The 19,290-nt window shown below is 41.9% G+C and overlaps 1 protein-coding gene across 6 annotated transcripts in view; it reads right to left on the bottom strand.

Annotated features, from left to right (window-relative positions):
• KCNAB1 (potassium voltage-gated channel subfamily A regulatory beta subunit 1) overlaps positions 1-19,290 on the bottom strand; it is a 500,607-nt gene that overhangs the window by 3,481 nt on the left and 477,836 nt on the right. For all 6 annotated transcript variants that reach the window (XM_063620303.1, XM_063620301.1, XM_063620298.1 and 3 more), the window contains 3 exons: positions 18,985-19,079; positions 11,391-11,511; positions 3,650-3,738 (listed from right to left, as the gene is read on the bottom strand). In XM_063620303.1, the coding sequence (XP_063476373.1) occupies positions 3,650-3,738; positions 11,391-11,511; positions 18,985-19,079 (305 nt within the window). The remainder of the gene's footprint in view (positions 1-3,649; positions 3,739-11,390; positions 11,512-18,984; positions 19,080-19,290) is intronic.

The following is a 19,290-nucleotide window of genomic DNA, read 5'->3' as shown; positions in this document are numbered from 1 at the left end:
GCTCTGGAATTTCAGTGTCCAAACAGCTAATGTGTTATTTAAAATGAGATTGTAACAATGAGACCAAAAACCTAGAAATTGGATTTGTTGGATTTTTTTTTTTTTTTTTGTCCAAAATACAGCGGGTTAGCCTTGTGAGAAGAATCCTTCATTCATTACACCAAAACAAATTTCTATAGGAAAGAGATTTAAACATTAAAAAAAGAAACCATGAAAGTACTCAAATAAAACAAGATACAGTATCACAAGACCAGAATGTTCAAGAGAAGCCCCACTTTGAAACATTGTGAACTACTACAGATTTTACAAACAACACCCCACAGGCTACTAGTTTTGCAAACTTGATGTTACACTGCCTGGGATAGGTGGTAGGTCAGGGGAGGTCTGGCTAATGTTGCTGGGGCTGGCTGGGCATTAGTAAAGTCCTCCCAGGATTGGGTTCCTGTTTATCTGGAACTTGGGGATGGAGTAGGATTTTGCTAGGCTGGGATAGTGGTCAGTTTGTAGGCAGAGGGCCACTGTTATCGCCGAAGCTCTGAGTGGTTGAGAGTGGCTCAAGATTCAGATTCCAGGAAGGTGTGGTGGAGAGTGATGAGGCCCGACTGCTGTGGAGCCTGGCCTTCTCTGAGTAGGTGATAGGGAGCCTCAGAAGGGTTTTAAGGCATGTGGGGAGGAGGGGGAGGGGTGGTTCTCCCACCTTTTAGGTGGGAGTGGCGAGGATGGAACCTGTGCGACTGAAGGTGGTCTGCCTGCAGCTGTGGTTTCTCCTCTTGTCTCTCCCACCTGTCAGGCTCTGATTTACATACGCCCCTTCGTTCCTGCACATCTTAGGCACATGGCATCCTTTGAAGCAGCTGCCTTCCCAGCCTACTAGAAATATTTTCTTACAACTGCTGGTGCTCCATATTTTCCATCCTTCTGCAGCCAGTCCCACCACTGCTGGGCACCCCTAGTCACCCAGTCTGCTTTTCACCATGTTGCGGGGCCCAATCACAGCTTGTCTTGGGTGGACTTCAGTGCTGGGCATGTGGGAGGTGAAGTAGAACAGGGGAGGATTGGTAAGGCCGCAATGGTAGCAGTCTTGCTGCATGGATAATGTCCCCTTTAGGATAGGCAAAGCCTCATCCTGCTGCCAGCCAAAGCCTTGCTAGGGAGGAAATGTTTTGGGAAGAAAAATTACTCAAGAGTTTTCCTCTGAAATGTGTCCCCTTCCCTGTCAGCTGCCTTGCCTATTTCCACAGCTTTTAAAACTCAGCCCTAGACTTGCCTCATATGCTATCCCTAGGCACTATGACTGCCCCCGGGAATGGCAGTGATCTCCCTGTATTAGCATGATAAGAATCCTCAATTCCTCCCTCTTCTGCCAAGCCATGGTGTCTCTCTTTCCCAAACCCGCAGAATCCATCCACTTCTCTCCCCCTCCATGGCCACTACCCTCATTCAAGCCACAATCGCCTCTTGCCTGGATGACTGCCCTTGCCCTTCATTCTACTTTCCACACGGCAGCCAGAGTGACCTTCAAACATTCAAATAGGAGCATGTCCCTCCTCTTAAAACCCTCCACAAGGACTTGTTACATGTAGCATGAACTCTAACCCCATGGTGTCCTGCGAGACCTGGCCCTGCCTGTCTCTCCACGTCAGTGCATCTGCTGTCCCTGTGCTCAACTACGTGTTGACCACATTGGCCTTAGCTGGCAGTTCCTGGGAAAAGTCAAGGTCTTTCCCATCTCAGGGCCTTTCCACTGCTCTTCCCTGTCCCTGGAATGCACTTTCCTGGACTCTTCACATGCTGGGTGAAGACATGTGAATGGTTGTTAAAGAATGTAAAAAATGAAGGCATGTGAAGCCCTCGGAATAAACATATTCCAGAGGGGCTTTTTGCAAAAACATTTAATGTAGGCTCACCCATTTCTCAGTCTCAGTAAAATAAACATTGATTTCCTTAATAGCCCTTTTCACAACCTGAAATCATTTTGCATATTTATCTGCCTGTCCTACTGGCATGTAAAAAACCCCTTAAGGTTAGACAGTGTTTTTCTTCTTTCCTGTGGTATCTCCAGTACCTGGTATACAATAGGCTCTCAAAGATCTGTTGAATGAATTAAGGGACAGATTTTTTAATTCACTGTTTCTCAGCCAGCACACGAGCTCTTTGAAGGCCAGGTCCTATTCTTACTCATCTCAGTCCTCCCACTGCCTAGCATGATGCCAGGCATAGAATAAGTGCTCCATAAATATTAGTGAAACTGAAATCACTGGATTGAATTTCAGTGCTTTTTTGTACAAACTGTTCTGTCCCCTCATCACTGTGTGCCCTTATCTTTTCCCAGAGCATAAATGAACATAAGAGGTGGCATTCATAAGAGGGAGAATTCCTCATGTAGGTAGAGGGAACCTCACAGAATCCAGTAGGAGTTACGGGGCTGGATATGGGAATTATTAGAAGCAGAGAGGCAGAGGTGATTACACAGCTGCACAGTCCTAAGAAAGGTTGGGGGAGTGGGCAAGGATCTATACCATTTATTCCACAGTGTATTCTGGGCTATTTTTAAAAAGGATTTTAAATCATGTTTGTCCCTACCTCCACCTGTTTCCTTTTGGGAATGGTAACAGGGCTATGTGCTTGTTGCAGGGACAGGTAGATAGGGAAGAAGCTGTGAGACAGTTCTTTTCCTCCATGAGCAGGAGAAAAATGGATCACCTTAGCAGCTAGTGGCTATGGCAGGAATTGCGGGCAGGATCATTCCTAGGGCTTTTAGCAGGGTTGAGAGTAGGACAGGCTCAGGACTAGTTGTGGCCTTTGGGGAAAGAAGGTGGTCACAATAGATACTAAACTCCACCCCTCTTCTTAGAGCTCCCAGGAACATCCTTTCAACCCACCCACTGCCACTACAGGCTCCCCAGAATATGGCTGCAGGCCCCATCTAGTGCCCTGGACCAGTGGCCGTCTTCATGGGATAGGGAATAGGGATGGGCCTCCTAAATTTGCTTCTAGGGAGATGTGATCCTGGAAGTCCAAAATAGAATTTTGAGCCCATTTCTCTTAAAACATGGCAAATATTTATTCAGTAGATCTTGAGTGTTAACTAAGGACATGTAGTAAGTACCCTAGGAACTGGAAAACCAGTGGAAAAGCAAAGACACAGGTCTGACCTCAGAGGGCTTGCAGTCTAGCAGGAGAGACAGGCAGTTATATTACATTATCATAAAAGTTATCATGGGAGGGGGAATACAAGATGTTCAGGCAACAGCAAGAAGGGGCTCAGCACACAGCAGGTGGGCAATATTTGTGGAAAGAACAAATGAGTAAATGATGTATGTATATTGTCCTGTGACTTAAATTTCCAGGCAAGTTATCAGGCAGGCTTTTATGGCGAGGCCTGGGAAGTCAGTTGCCGGGTATAACACTGGAATGCACTCTTCCACAGAAACAAACCATCCCAAGAAATGAGCTTTGGGAATACTGCCTGTTCATAGGCAGAGGACAACCCTGGATCCATGTACTGGGAAAGTGTTCTGTTGCCTTTGTTCCCCCTACTCTTGCCCCACCCAGAAGGACAGAGATGGGGAGAGATGGGACGCTACCTGGAGATAGCCTCAAAGGCACCATTAAATTCCCTGGTGTCGGAAGGGGCTGCAATACTTGCCTGAATGGCACCGAGGTTTTCAATGAGTTGTTCAGGAGTGGATGATCCCAGGAGCACAGAACTCACACCTTCATTTCTCAGGCACCACGCTGGGAGGAGAGGACACGGGGTCAGGTTATCAAAGCACTTCCAATCACTGATTAGCTTATAAACACCTGCTACAGCTGTTTGTTGCAGCCAAAATTTATTAACTTCTTTTGTGGAGGATGTACAGTGCTTCCTAGGATTAAAAACCTGAGCAGCACCCCCTGTTGTGTAGAAGATTTGACAGAATCTGTCAAAGCCCAGCTGGGAGGGGAAATGCAAATGCATAGAGGCTCCAGACAATGGATTGTAAGATTATCTCCAGCACGCTCAGCTGCCCTCAAGTAGAAGCAGAAAACACAGATGCACTGCTGTCTTTCTTGCTTCTCCGCTGTTTTTCCAATTGCTAGCCTACTGTATGTCTCTTAGTTAACACTCAATGCATTTGGGTTGGCTCGGGGCTTAAGGCCTTTTTGCTTTCCACATAAGGCCCTGTCACCACAACAGGGGCATTCAATCCAGCTACCCCAGAAACACATTGTTCCTGGAAACACCTAACACGGCTCACCAGCAGATGGCTGGATTCCTGTTTCTACCTTGGCCCACAACCTCCTGTCTTTCCATTGTATTCATGGTCTCATTTTCCACATCTGTTGCTTGTAGCCCCGGTAGACTCTAGGTTTCTGGTTCCTTGGTTCCCACCTACCTGGCAGCCCTCTCTGGACCTCCCTTTCTTCCTAACCCAAGATTCATCCTGTGTTGATGATCTAAATTACTCTCTTACGAACCCTCACACCCCTCACTTTCTCAAATCCCCAGCAGTACTGCATCTGCGTTTTTGGCTTCTACTTCAGGGCAGCTGAGCGTGCTGGAGAGAATCTGACAGTTCATGGTCTGGTGCCCCTGTGCGTTCACGTCTTCCCTCCCAGCTGGCTTCAGCCAGCCTGGCCAGCCTCACTCTTGCCCTTGGTCATCTTTCTTTTCCCGAAAATGACCTTAAACCTGTACTCTTAAACCATCCCATCAACCCCTGTCTCCTCACTCTTAGTAGATGACCTTGTCCTAACGTCTATAGAAAATCAAGTCCCTCCACTGGAATATTCCTTAATTCCCCACTCTCCTACTGCGTAAGAATCCACATCCAGATCCTCCAGTTTCAGAAGAGGATGTGTACGGTTTCTGTCCAAGACGAAACTCTGCCTTGGAGATATCTCCTTTTTGCCTTTTCTTTTTTTTTTTTTTTTGAGACGCAGTCTCGCTCTGTCGCCCAGGCTGGAGTGCAGTGGCGCAGTCTCGGCTCACTGCAAGCTCCGCCTCCTGGGTTCACGCCATTCTCCTGCCTCAGCCTCTCCGAGTAGCTGGGATTACAGGCGCCCGCCACCACGCCCGGCTAATTTTTTGTATTTTTAGTAGAGACGGGGTTTCACCGCGGTCTCGATCTCCTGACCTCGTGATCCGCCCGCCTCGGCCTCCCAAAGTGCTGGGATTACAAGCGTGAGCCACCGCGCCCAGCCCTTTTTGCCTTTTATTGGACTTGATTCATACATGATCCCACCGCCCCCACCACCCCGTTTCAAAATTTCTTACTGTGTCTTTCTGTCAACAAAACAGGCTAAAATTTCTCCCATTCTAAGATAAGCTTCCTCTGACCCTTTTTACCTGCGTAGATACTGCCCCAACCTTCTTTCCCTCTTAAACTTCTAAAAGGTCAGTTCAGATTCCCTTACTGATCTTCACATCCCAGTCACCTTCTTGCTGTGTCCAGAAACTAAGGTCCCCAGGAGCCTGCTGGTGGTTACAGTGGACATCTGAGTCCTTAGCTGCCTAGAACTCAGTGTTGCTGGACTGGTAGATGCAGTGTCTGCTGGGCCTTCCTGCTAGATGCCCCACAGGCACGGCAAACTTCTTGCTATGATGCCTGGCCCTCTTGCATTCCCAATCACATTTAGGGGCATCACCAGCAATGTGGCTCCCCAATCTGGAAACCTGGGAGTAATCTTTAAGAACTGTCCTGTTCTGACCCCCTTTTCCCTTTTAACTGCTAAGTCCAGTTGATTATTCCTCCTAAATATTCCTCTAATCAAGTGGTTTTCAAACTTTGGTATGCATCAGAATCATCCAGAGGGCCTGTGAAACACCCATTGTTATGGCTCACCCGCTGAGTTTCCGATTCAGGTCTGGGGTGCGGTCTGTGCATTTTTAACACACTCCTAGGTAATGCTTATGCTGATGCTGCTGATCTGGGACCATGCTCTTTTTTTTTTTTTAAACCAACTTTATGTAGGTAAAATTTACCCATCAAAAATTTTACCCATTTTAGGTGTACATTAAATAATTTTTATAAATTTACCAACCACAATTTTTAAGGTGCAACCTTCACCATTTTTAATGCAGTTTTATAACACTTCCATCACCCTAATAAGATCCCTACCTCAATTACCAGGCAGCCACTAATCTACTTTTTGTCTCCAGATTTGTCTTTTCTGGACATTTCATCTAAATGGAATCATACAATAGGTGGTTGTTTGTGTCTGGTTTTCACTTAGCATATGTTTTCTAGGTTTTTCCATGTTGCACTATGTACCCGTATACCATTTCTTTTTGTTGCTAAAGAGTATTCCATTGTATGGATACAGGGCTCAGTTTGACAATGACTGCTTTGGTTCAGCTGTCTTCTCCACCTCGGTCACCGCTGCCCTCACTCAGGCCCTCACCATCTCTCTCCTGGATAACTGGTTTTCCTACCTCTTGCTTGAACTGTCCCCTTACATTTCCCCCATACAGCTTTCATCCAGCCAGTAGCGGTCTCTCTAAACACAAATCTGATCATATCACTTCCCTAGCTAGTGCCTGACATAACTCATTGTCCTGTAAGATGAGGTTCTTAATTCTTACCTTGGCAAACCTTATTTTCTAGCCTACCTCTGCAGCTTCATGGCTCCCTGCCTTGAACTTTGTGCTTCAGCAGCACTCACCTGTCTTTAAATCCTCTTCATCCCCAAGCATCTTGCTGCTTTTCTCTTCTTCTCCCTTCATTCTGGGGCACATTGCTCAAGCTGTTCCTTTTGCCTGGAATGTCCTTTTGCCTTCTCCTTTCTTTTTGCCTCACTAATATTTGCCTATCATTTGAGATTCCCCAAAGATATTGCCTGCTCCTAAAGTACTTCCCTGAATTCCAAGCTCCTACTCTAATTCCCTAATCCCCTCTTCCCTTCTCAGTATTATGACCTGTATTAAAATTATCTGTTTATTTTCTTGACTTGCCCACCAGGCTGTGAGATGTGTCTTATTTGCAGTTGGATGCTCAGCCACCAGCCCAGTGTCTTGCACAAAGTAGGAACTTATTAAATGTTTGTTGAATAAACACAGGCATGGATGATTGATGGATGTCCCCAAGCATGTCTTCTGCCCCCATTTGGACGGCCATATTGTCAACTGATACTCTTAAGCTGTTACCATGTCCAGGCCTTTTATGGTAATCACTGAATTTCCACATGGGCAAAATACAAAATAGTGCTGTATAAAAGTACCAATCCAATCTTTCTCTCTCTCTCTTTTTTTTTTTTTTTTACTGCATTATTTCCTGCTTTGCACTGAGAACTGTTTTTGGCCTTAAAGGTAGTTCTGAGGACAAAGCAGGTTCTAGGTAAATTATTGCCCATAAACTACCTGACTACTCGAGGTCATCAACAGCTGATTCCCCTAATGGGCCTGTAGGGCACAGGAGAACCCACTGGGCAGAGCTGGTCAACTCCATGGTAGCAACTGCAGCTGATTCTGGATAATTAGCACCTCTAACCAAGTGTCACCAGCCTGTTCACTAAGAACAAAGTGTGAATGCTGGCTCCAGTATACCTGTGTGGCTTGGGGAGCAGGCACATAGTTGGGTTCAAGTAGTTTGCTTTCTGCCGGAGGATCTCCCCTCTCCCACACTCTCCTAGCAGATCAAAGATAACATGCCTGGAAATAATTTCCCTTTTGATTCTGAGAGTTTTGTGGCTAAAAACAAAATTATTTATTTACAAAGAAAGAAGTTACAGGTGAGAAAGACATCTGAGAGGATAGAAGGAGGAAAAGGGGAAAAGAAGCATGTTTTAATTTAAACTCAGATCCTTTACAGGAAGGTATTTCATGTATACCTAATATCTAGTGAGAGTCTAAATCTTGTAAAGATTTCCTCTCTAGAAAGACAGTGTTCTTCCTGGTCTTTCAGGGCTAAGTTTAATACTTCATGTTACTATCTAAAAACCATATATGATTGTGCAGAATATATTTCTCTGCATATTACTCTGATTGCTTGCCATGGCTAAGAGCAGACAGAACTTCAAGTTTTGCATGTCTACTCTTTGCAAAAACATTATCATCTTTATTAGCACTCACTGAGCACCTACTTTTTCCTTTATATATATATAATTTCCCTTTACTCAACTAGTTTGTAAGATATGTATTATTATACCCATTTTACAGATGAGGAAATTGCTATCAGGTTAAGCAACTTGCCTATGGTCAAATAGCTAATATGTTTTACTGTGCTTGTTAAAGCTATAGGGTTGCTAAGTAATAACATTAAATACATTGTTTGATTTTATTTTTTTTTGAAGAAAGGATTAAAGCAACAGTCATACTTAGGTACATGGCATTTTCCCACCTCTAAAACCACCTCCCATTTCTATCTTTCTATGACTGCTAATTGCAACTAACATTTCTCTGCCTCCCAAACTGTGAAGAGTCAAGCTACCAACAAATATTCTATTAAATTATTTTATTTGCATAGGCCTTATCTTGAGCTTTTTATCTCACTGGATTAGTGTTTCTGATATGTCCCAATTCCTGCTATTTCTTAATCTTTAGGATTGTTTTGTCTAGAATCAGCACCCATTTTATTCCTTTCTCATAGCTACCACATGAATTCTTTTATCTCATTTCTTCATTTATAAGTGGAGAGAGTAATAGAAAATCCTCCACTAGCATCGGTAAGATATGACTAGTAATAGTATAGACCTCCGCGGACTGTTTTGATGAGGAAGGAGACAAAACAGTGAGAGTGAGCCTGACAAATATCCCCTAGTAAGGGAACCAGAAGTCTCAGGGCTTTTCTGCCCAGTGTGTAGCCTTTGGCAGCATGTGGCTATTGAGCATGCAACATGTGTTTAGCCTGAATTGGAATGTGCTTGCTCTAAGTGTAAAATATATGCTGGATTTCGAAGATTTGTAGAAAACAAAAGTAAAATATCTCAATAATTTTTAATATTTATTACATGTTGAAATGATAATATTTTGGCTATATTGGGTTAAAGAAAATCCATTATTAAAATTAATTTCACCTGTTTCATTTTAATGCTTTAATGTGGTCACTAGAAAATTTAAAATAAGATACAGTTATGCATCCCATAGCGACAGGGACACGTTCTGAGAAATGCATTGTTAGGCATTTTCCTCATTGTGTGAACATCATGGGTACTTATGCAAACCTAGTTGGTATAGCCTACTGCACATCTAGGCTATACGGGATAGCCTATTGCTCCTAGGCTCCAAATCTGTACAGCATGTTACTGTACTGAATACTATAGGCGGTTGTAACACATGGTGTTGTGTATCTAAACATAGAAAAGGTATGGTAAAAATATGGTATAAAATGGTATACCTGTGTAGGGCACTTACCATGACTGCAGCTTGCAGGACTGGGAGGTGCTTTGGGTGAGTCAGTGAATGAGTGGTGAGTGAATGTGAAGGCCTAGGACATTCTTGTACACTACCATAGACTTTGTAAACACTGTGCACCTAGGCTACATTAAATTTATTTTTAAGATTTTTCTTTCTTCAATAATAAATTAACATTAGCTAACTGTAACATTTTTACTTTATAAACTTTTAATTTAAAAAAGCTTTTGGCCAGGCACAGTGGCTCACACCTGTAATCCCAGCACTTTGGGTGGCCAAGGCGGGCAGATCACGAGGTCAGGAGTTAGAGACCAGCCTGACCAACATGGTGAAACTCCGTTGCTACTAAAAATACAAAAATTAGCCGGGCTTGGTGGTGCGCACCTGTAATCCAAGCTACTCAGGAGGCTGAGGCAAGAGGATCGCTTGAACCCGGGAGACGGAGGTTGCAGTGAGCCAAGATTGCGCCACTGCACTCCAGCCTGGGCAACAGAGCGAGACTCCATCTCAAAACAAAAAACAAACAAAAAAACCTTTCAACAACATAGCTTAAAACACAAACACATTGTACAGCTGTACAAAAGTATTTTCTTTATATCGTTATAAGCTTTTCTATTTTTAAAAAGTGTCTTTTTAGCTTTTTAAACTTTTTTTTGTTAAAAACTAAGACACAGACACACTCATTAGCCTTGGCCTACACAGGGTCAGGACGTTCCACCTCCACATCTTGTTCCTCTGGGAAGTCTTCAGGGGCAGTAAAACACATGGAGCTGTCATCTCCTGTGATAATAATTCCTCTTTGGGGAATACCTCCTGAAGGGCCTGCATAAGGCTGTTTTACAGTTAACTTTTTTTTTTTTCTAGTAAGTAGAAGGAGAACACTCTAAAGTAAAGATGAAAAGTATAGTATAGTAAATACATAAACCAGTAACATGGTCATTTATTATCAAGTATTGTGTACTGTACATGATTGCGTGTGCTAGACTTTTATATTACTGGCAGTGCAGTAGGCTTGTTTATACCAGCATCACCGCAAACACACAAGTAATTCATTGCACTTGGACCTTAGGACAGCCACAACATCACTAGGCAATAGTAATTTTTCAGCTCCATTATAATCTTATGGGACCACCTACATATATGTGGTCCATTGTTGACTGAAACACCCATGATTGAACGTGGTTCATATTATCTTTCTCTCAAACAATGCATGTGGTTTTCTTTTTCTTTTCTTTTTCTTTTTTTTTTTTTTTTTGAGACAGAGTCTTGCTCTGTCACCCAGGCTGGAGTGCAGTGGTGCAATCTGGGCTCACTGCAAGCTCCGCCACTCGGGTTCACGCCATTCTCCTGCCTCAGCCTCCCAAGTAGCTGGGACTACAGGCGCCCACCACCACGCCCAGCTAATTTTTTCTATTTTTAGTAGAGACGGGTTTTCACCGTGTTAGCCAGGATGGTCTCGATCTCCTGACCTCATGATCCACCCACCTCGGCCTCCCAAAGTGCTGGGATTACAGGCGTGAGCCACCGCACCCAGCCACCTGTGGTTTTCAATTGTTAGCAGCAATCATGACCTTTCATGGACTCCACAGCATTAGAAGAACAATGTTTATGGCCTTCAAGAACTTTCAGGGTGAAGGTATTTCTCTAGGACCAGCTTTTCATGTGGCAGTAGCCTTGGGCTTGTCAAGCCCTGTATCTCAGCCTTTCATCAACCCTGGTTTAGTTTTCAACAGAGACAGAAACTTGAGCCAGAAGAAATGGATGTCACTACACAGTTCACCCCTGACATCTGTGATAGTGTATGTTATCACTGACATGTTCTCATTTAAACTATGTTATAAGGGCAAGGGGAAAGAAGTAAGAAAAAATTTGCTATCATGTAGAATATTCTGGGGAACCTCAAATAACTCACTTTATATTTAGCAGGAGTTTATGCTTCAGAGATCATCTGTCCCTACAATAGACATTTTATCATGGTAAGGGTGTGGTCAGCAATAGAAAACTATGATCTCAGCAGAAGTCCCTCTACCACCCCATAGCTTAGTAATTTTCTTACCAACAGCTAGCTGAGGTAGTGTGCATCCCAGACGCTCCGCAATTGGGGAAAGGTCTTTTAGCTTGTTTTGCTGTTTTCTCCCTTCTTCACTTACAATTCTTTCTTTCAACCACTGGTAGCACTGGGGAAAAGCATAACATTGAAATGTTAATGTCTGGTAAAGATCTGATGTCAAAGAATGGTAATTCAATAAAATATGTGAAACTCATAATGATTTTCTGAATTTTTTGACCCTTATGTTTCACACTGACAGGGATGATTTCATGCAAAGAAATGTTCCTCACGATCTTGCTCCTTGTTTATTGGTTCAAAACAGATTGATTTTGACTAATATTCACCATTCAAATTGATCAGCCTGCACAGAAGTTGTTATAACCCTGACCGTGACATACAAGCACTTATATCCTAGCCTGTCCAACAGAAGAAGTAATGTTTCTTATTGAGATAGCCCAATTTTAGAATGTAGCAAAAAAAAAAAGTGCATTTGCAATTTACCAAGATCTATTATGTCTCCTTTTTATTAAGAAAGCTGGGTGCCAAGCTTTCTGCTCAAAGAAAACCATTATTTTACATTTTTGTTTAACTATTTTTCTCCCCCTTGCCTTCAATTCACTGCTAATCTCTTATTCTTTTTATAATGTGGCTTTGTTGTTAGCTTCTGCAGCTTCTTCCTAGAAGCAGACATGGCATAACTGATAGGTACCGAGTTGGTTTTTAAAATTTTAAAGTAGATAAAGACTTTGCAAATGTTATTACCTATTGTGTAACTATTGAAACTTAAAAAAGTAAAGAAACTCAAAACAGGAAACTATTCTTTAAAGCCAATGAGAAGAAACTGACCCTGATCTATAGACTACAAAATGAACCTAATTTCCTAAATATAAAGAGAAAAATCTTTTAGAACTTCTCAATGCCTTACTTTCCAGAAGGCTCTGCTCTTACTATGAGAAAGGGAACAATAGACTCTTCTACATAAAGCAAGCACTAAGCAGCAACACCCAGAGGAAAAGAGTATTTGCAAGAGTGTTAGTCTGTTTTAGGGAAAACAATTAAAAATCATCACACTGTGTCGCAATGTAGACTTTCTCTCTTGTGTGTAATTGTGACATAATCGCCATCGCAGATCTTTATCTTCCCAGAGGCCGCAGAATGCTCTGCAACAGGCAGTGGGCCATGGACACTGCACCCACATGATTTCAATAGGCCGCTGGCTTTTGTTTATTGAGCATTTTTTCATCATTCTAAGACAATATTTCCAAAGAAAAGGGTAACCACATTATGTTTTATGGTGATTTTTTGAGTTATTTTGCCGATGAGAAAAGGAGAAGGGCAAGCCGCCCCAGTTTTGCCTCCTAAAGTTCAAAGGCTTATGGGCTGGCTCCTAACCTGGTAGTCTGCTTTGGGAGATGGCTAAAGTTTTCCCAGCCTTAGCTCTGAGAAGCCTCACCTTCTTCAAAAAGAAGGGTGGCCTGGAGCATCTCTCCAGAGATGACAGTTGGTGCCAGTGGTGATGAGGTGGACATTGTGAACAATGGACATTGCCTTGGGGCTGGGGCAGACTTCCTGGGCCAGAGTGCTGTCTATGTCAGAGAGTCCCTGAACTTACTTTTGGTGTCCTCAGTGGGAAAAACATCACCAATGCTCACTAAAGTTTCATAACATCTTTCAGAGGACCAATATCTCTGAATGTTATTCAAACCAACTAACAAAGATTGAAAACTAATAGCCAACTGCTTTTTGAACAATTGCTTTTTATTAGTATTAGAATTTCTGAATTTCAGTATATACCATGCATGTGAAGAGTGGTTGGTTTATCAATCAATTTTTTGTAACTTTTCCATTTTTGAAATCTTGCATGCAGTGCATTCTCTTTCTTAGGATTGGGTTACAAGTTTTATGTATGTGTGTGTGTATATATGTATGTGTGTTACACACACATACACACACACCATTTTCAGAGACAGACTTCCAAAAGTAAAAAAAATTAAAAAGTAAAAACCAAGCAATTATTTATTGAGTCCCTATCTCTCCATCTTCAACACTATAAATCTCATTGTTGCTTTAACCTATGGAAATACAAGCAGATTAGGGTTTTTAAAAAGTAGATGCATAGTTTTTATACTGCTTTCCTCATACTAAAGGAAATAAAAGTGTGTTGGAAATAAACAGCTTTAACTGCTTTACAAATGAGAAAATGTTAGCAGAGATAGGAGATGAGGCTTAATTAAAATGTTAATTAAATATGGAAGCAAACAAGTGTGTTTTGTAGGAAGGTTGGAGGTAGGTGTGGTTGTGGCAGTAATAAAGCCTGCTTGCTGACTGGGCAGTAATCCATGAATCAAAAGGTGAAATCTCCTCATCCAACCCTATTCTATCACCCCACTTCACTGCAATGATTTGATTACATGTTGGTGTTTCTAAACCTAGCAGGTAGAAGCCAGGGATGGCTTGTTGTTCATGTCAGCATCTCCAGTTCTGACACTTGTGGCTGGCAAGGAGGAGGGTCTCAGCCAATATGGTGGTCAGGGAGGAGTCAGAGAAACCAGAGTTCCATGGGGTCAAAATAAATCTCTTCCCGTTTTTCAGACTGATCATGACACCTCCTCTCCAATGCAGTGTGACTCTGCCAGCAGTCCTGTGGGACTCCATAGGGCTTGTGGATTCCATATTATTTCATAATTCACCCCTTCATATGTCTGTCCCTCTTACAAATCCTGGAGCTACTCCTTGAGGGTTGAGACTGTCCCATTCATCCCTGTATCCTCAGCACCCAGCACAAAGTCTGGGTACACTCACTAAATATTTGTCAAAAGGGACAATTGAATGAGCTTTCCTCCACAGATTAGTTGGCTATTAGTTTTATGTATGTTACAAAACTCTAAATTTTCCCAAAGCCTATTTCTTTGCCCTCTCCCAATGCTATGATGATTTTATATGTCCCTATTTCATAGGTACTGATATTGGGGTGAGAATAGTCTGTGAGACTTGCCCCAAATCCCTAATTAGTTGTTAGTTAATCTTGGATTGAACTCAGGATGAAACTGGAGCCATGGACAGAATCAGTCACATTTCAGTTCTGAACACTGTCTAGAATAATTTAACAACCAAGCTCGTTGACTATTTCTACTTAAACATCAAAGTCTTTGACTCAAAACAAAAACAAAGTCACTGTTGAGGTTGAGATCTCTAGGTAAAATGCTAGAGCTGAAAACTTGCCTTCTGAAATTTTACCATAATGTGCAATATGCTTAGTTTCTTAATATGAACCCTTGACATACTTGGACCACCTCTCTCCCCCAACTTTGATTCATCGAGGTGTGCGTGCTTCTTATTTTTCTTTGACAGAGGGGTACATATTTTTGTAATTTTTTTTGAGACAGGGTCTCACTGTATTGCTCAGGCTGGAGGGAAGTGGCATGACCTCAGCTCACTGCAGCCTTGACCTCCCAGGCTCAGGTGATCCACCTCAGCCTCCTGAGTATCTGGGACTACAGGTGAGCATGATATCTGGCTAATTTTTTGTATTTTTGTAGAGATGGGGTTTCACCATTTTGCCCAGGCTGGTCTCAAACTCCTGGGCTCAAGTGATCTGCCCACCTCCACCTCCCAAAGTGCTAGGATTACAGATATGAGCCACCACATCTGGCCTATAATTTTTCTAGAAAGCATTTTGCCATCAACAGGGAGGAGCTGCCAATAAATTTTATTGCACTATTTATTTCTATTTAAAAGCTATACACCTGGTCTCTTGATCAGACTTTATTGATTTTGTTATGGCTCATCAAATTAATTTAACAAAGACTCAGGTACCTCTTATGTACTCATCAAGCTCTGTGATGAGTCAGATGAGCAGGTTTCAGTTTCTGTCCTAGATGTATTCACAAATCATTACCTAGTAACATGGGAAGTGTTTTTTTGTTGGGGTTCCACTTCTGTCAATGATTTCTTTATAAGCTATGTCTTTACTGCCTTCTAATGGAAAATGTCATGACAAGATGGTGCATAACTCGAGCTGGTCATAGTCCCTTACCCTTTTGGCCACTGTTATTGGTCTCACAGGGTGGCACATGACCTAAGCTTGGCCAGTCATCTCTGGACTCAAGTTGGTAAAGAAAAGATCGCTTTTATCTTAGGTTACATGCCTTTAGAAATGCAAGCCTGCAACCACCAGTTTTCCTGCTCCTGGCCTCATTTATAGTAGAAGAAAATGACACCCACATGCAGAGAGAAATAGAGAAGATGGAAAGTCATGACAATGTACAAGTCCATGGATGGAGTCATTGCTGAGGCCACTCCATACTTCCCAAGGATTGTCTTTGTGAACCAATAGAGTCCCCATTCTCTGATCAGATTTTGTTACTCGCAACCAGAGAATTAGAAGACTGTAAGAAGTGTTCATGGAATAATAGAGAAGGTACAAATAGCTCAGTTTTGTAAAGTTAGGACAGTCTTCATAGAGAAGAAGACAACCAAGCTTTGTCTTTAGCAATAAAAAGGGGTTCCACAAGATAATGAAAAAAAGGACATTTCTGGGAGGCAAAGGAGAGTACAGTGCATTTGCATGGAAAATGAAGTAGTATGATATGGGAGACACAAATGAAAAAAATAGGCTCAACTTAGATCCCAAGGGAATTTCCTTGAATGCTTTATTGCGGAGTTATGGCTTTGTCCTATAAGCAATGATTGGGAAATCATTAGAGGATTTTAAGCAGGGTTATGATATGGTCAGATTAATATTTTAAAAAGATTAAGTGGTCACAGTGGTGGGTTGTTGTGAAAAGGGGAGGAAATCAGAGTCCAGATGGGAGGCTACTACAGTAAATCTGGTAAGAAATGATGAAGATCTAAACAAGCGCTGTGCACAAGATGGATCTTAGAGTCAAGATAGAGTCTGGAGGATTTGGTGCCTTGTTGAACAGGAATAAGGAAGGAAAGGAGGCAGTCTGAGATAATGCTTTGGCTTCTGACCAACATAACCAGATGGATGGGTGGAGGCACTGTTAAGCAAGAAGGAATGGCAGGTTCTGGGGGTGAGGATAGATTCCATTAGGCATGACTGATGCCCATGGGACTTCCACTTGGAGATGTCTAATAGACACAAAGAAGGAGTGCTGTGCAGTTCAGCAGTGAAGTCAGAGCTGATAACACAAATTTAGAAATCATTGTTAGAGTAGTGGGGCCAGATGAGGGGGCCCAGAAAATCCAGAAAAAGAGTGTTACTTTCTAAAAGAGCCCTAGATAGGTATTTTTTATGCTGAGTTAATTTATCCTTCAACTGCAGTTCAATACAACAGATGCAAAATATTAACATCTTAATCTTATCAGTATAACAATAGCCAATGTGAAACATAAACTATTATTCTCTTTGAGGGTAAGATGAATGTTACCAATTTATTTATCTACTTGCCCAGATATCTATCTTTTCATTTAACTAACCTTCCTTCCTTCCTTTCCTTCCTTCCTTCCTTCCTCCCTCCCTCCTTCTCTCTCTCTCTCTTTCTTTCCTCTTTCATGGCATTCTCATTCACTCCAAAGGTTGCTCTGATACTTGCCTCCTTTACTTTTTATTTTTTTGCTGGTAACTATACTCAAGTGGCTTTCCTAAGTGCACATATATTACTCCGAAAGCACTCAGGTTGATAATGTAGAGCCTTGAGAGTCTGCAGAGCTCTAAAGAAGCATACTTTGTGATCAGCCACCTATCATCTGTTGAGAGCGCTTAATGTTTATTGTTAAGGATTTTCCAGTAGATACAGAGTTGACTTTATAAAAGTCACCAATAGAAATATTTCCCAAGCTGCTTTTGGGCTTAGCCACCTTCAAACATTCATTACTCTTTCTTTTTTTCTTTTTCCTTTCACTAGTGAATTTGTGAAAGCTTTTGCAGCTGTTTGCAAGCTTTTCTCAAACAGTGATGGAGGTTAGACAATCATGCACTCCAAATACAGCATAGCTACTTCTTCCTCCTTTAAAAACCTGGTTTTAAAGAGAAATAAAGATGTCTTTGAGGGAGGTAATTAACTGAGAGCCAGGAGACCTGGGTTCTAATATCAACCTTTTCTGTTATGAGTTTGTGGTCTTGGATTGTTATTTAAGGTCTTCGTGTTTTAGTTTCTGCTTCTGAAAATGGTCTGCCTCTCAGCAGATTATTGTGAGAACAAACACTCAGCATATATAGAAATGCTTTGAATTTTTCAGCAAGCCTCTGAAAGAACATATGACAACATGCTTAGCTCAACTGACTAAAAGTCACCTGTATCCATTCTGTTTGTGAGAATAAAAGTTGATGAATGAAAACACTTAGCTCAGTGCTTGGCAGATAGTAGGTACTCAGTAAAATTGTAATTCTCAGTGCTTCCCTTCTTCCTTTCCTTCCTTCTTCACTCCCTTCTTGCCTTCCTCTTTTTATACCTTCTTTCCTAAGATGCTTTTAGTCTGTCTTTGTTGACTTGTTTAGACTTGTTTCAGAACAATCTTTAATTTTCAGAAGCAAGACCTTATTTAATATTCTAGGAAAATCGTTTTTTGTAATAATACAAAACTAGAAATAGGATCATGTCATCATGCTTTAGGACATACTTATGTTGTATTATTTTAGAGAACAAACAAGCCAAAGCTCAACTGTTACAGACAGAAAGGAAAGTCAAAGGCCTAGAGCCTTGAAAATGTTCTGATTAGGGAAGCTCACAGTGGCCACAGCCACAATGATAAAAGGATTGGTGGTTCAGACTTGACTTCAGCTGTTTTCCCAATAATTTAGTGCTGATGGAGGCAAGAAGTTGTGTCAGGCTTATACTTCCTCTTAGAAGGACTCTGGTTTATCTAATTTTTTAAATGCCTGTATTCTCTCTCCCTTGACAATACAGAGTAATTTGTGATTCTAATGTTATTACACATTCTCTCAAGTTTTTAAAAACAGGCATGTTGTTATTAATAAGGAGAGATGTTTGGAGTACTCTCCAATAAATTAGTCATCAAGATGTCCTAAATGGAGGTAATTTTGTGTCAATGATCTTGAATATCTTTTTGCTTCACAGCAGAATTTAAGCTGCTTTAAGTGATAGAAGCTTTGCTATGTATCTGTCTCCTGAAGTCTCCCCTTCTAACCCACTGCCCCCAACACACAATAAAAAGTGGCAGCCATACTCAGCTACAACTGTTGGCCTCATGTGGATTAAGCCTTTATGGCTTACACTTTGTTTTGTCAAGAAAAGGAAATAATGTAAGAAGCCTCGTATATAGAAAAGAGATTTTGTATTTTATCAGTTTCAAATGATGGAATGTTTTCTTTAATATAAGAATAAATAACAATGTAAGAATTCGAGCCCTGCAAGTCCAGTCAGGTCACTGGGCACTTTTTCCCCAGTCCCCAGAGGAAGAGAATATTCAACGCAGTCAGATTATGAAGGGCTGACTGATACATGGCCAGGAGCCAAGACCTCCAGAAGCCTTAGGGGAACCTGCCAGAGGCCACTGGCCCGGGCAACACAGTCTGCCTGAGCTGGGAAGCCCTAGGCCGCCGCAGAGCTGTTCTTATCAATCTTCTTCCCTCCTTCCTACCCCCAGGCTTTTTTCTAGACATTGAGAAAAATACCTTCAGTGAAGCCCTGGAACTTTCAGGCACCCCATTTCCGTATTTTCCTGAGATGATTCCACAGGCAAGTGGAGACCATGTCATTGCGCCAACCCCTACAGAAGAAAAAACTTAGAAAGTTGCTTGTGCAAGTTGGGATCAAAAGGTGGGTTCGTGGGGAGGGCGGTAGTCACTAAAGAATTTGGTAGGTTATAGGGAAAAGCTGGCCAGATAAATGAGTTAATATCAGCATGCATTTTTTTCCATTACAATTTAGGAGCTTACAAATTGTGTTTCATTCTTTAATCAACCAATTAAACATGGACT

The sequence above is a fragment of the Symphalangus syndactylus genome, chromosome 17 (genome assembly GCF_028878055.3).
Source record: "Symphalangus syndactylus isolate Jambi chromosome 17, NHGRI_mSymSyn1-v2.1_pri, whole genome shotgun sequence".
In the NCBI taxonomy this organism is placed as follows: Eukaryota; Metazoa; Chordata; class Mammalia; order Primates; family Hylobatidae; genus Symphalangus; species Symphalangus syndactylus.
This window is presented reverse-complemented; position numbering and strand designations above follow the sequence as displayed.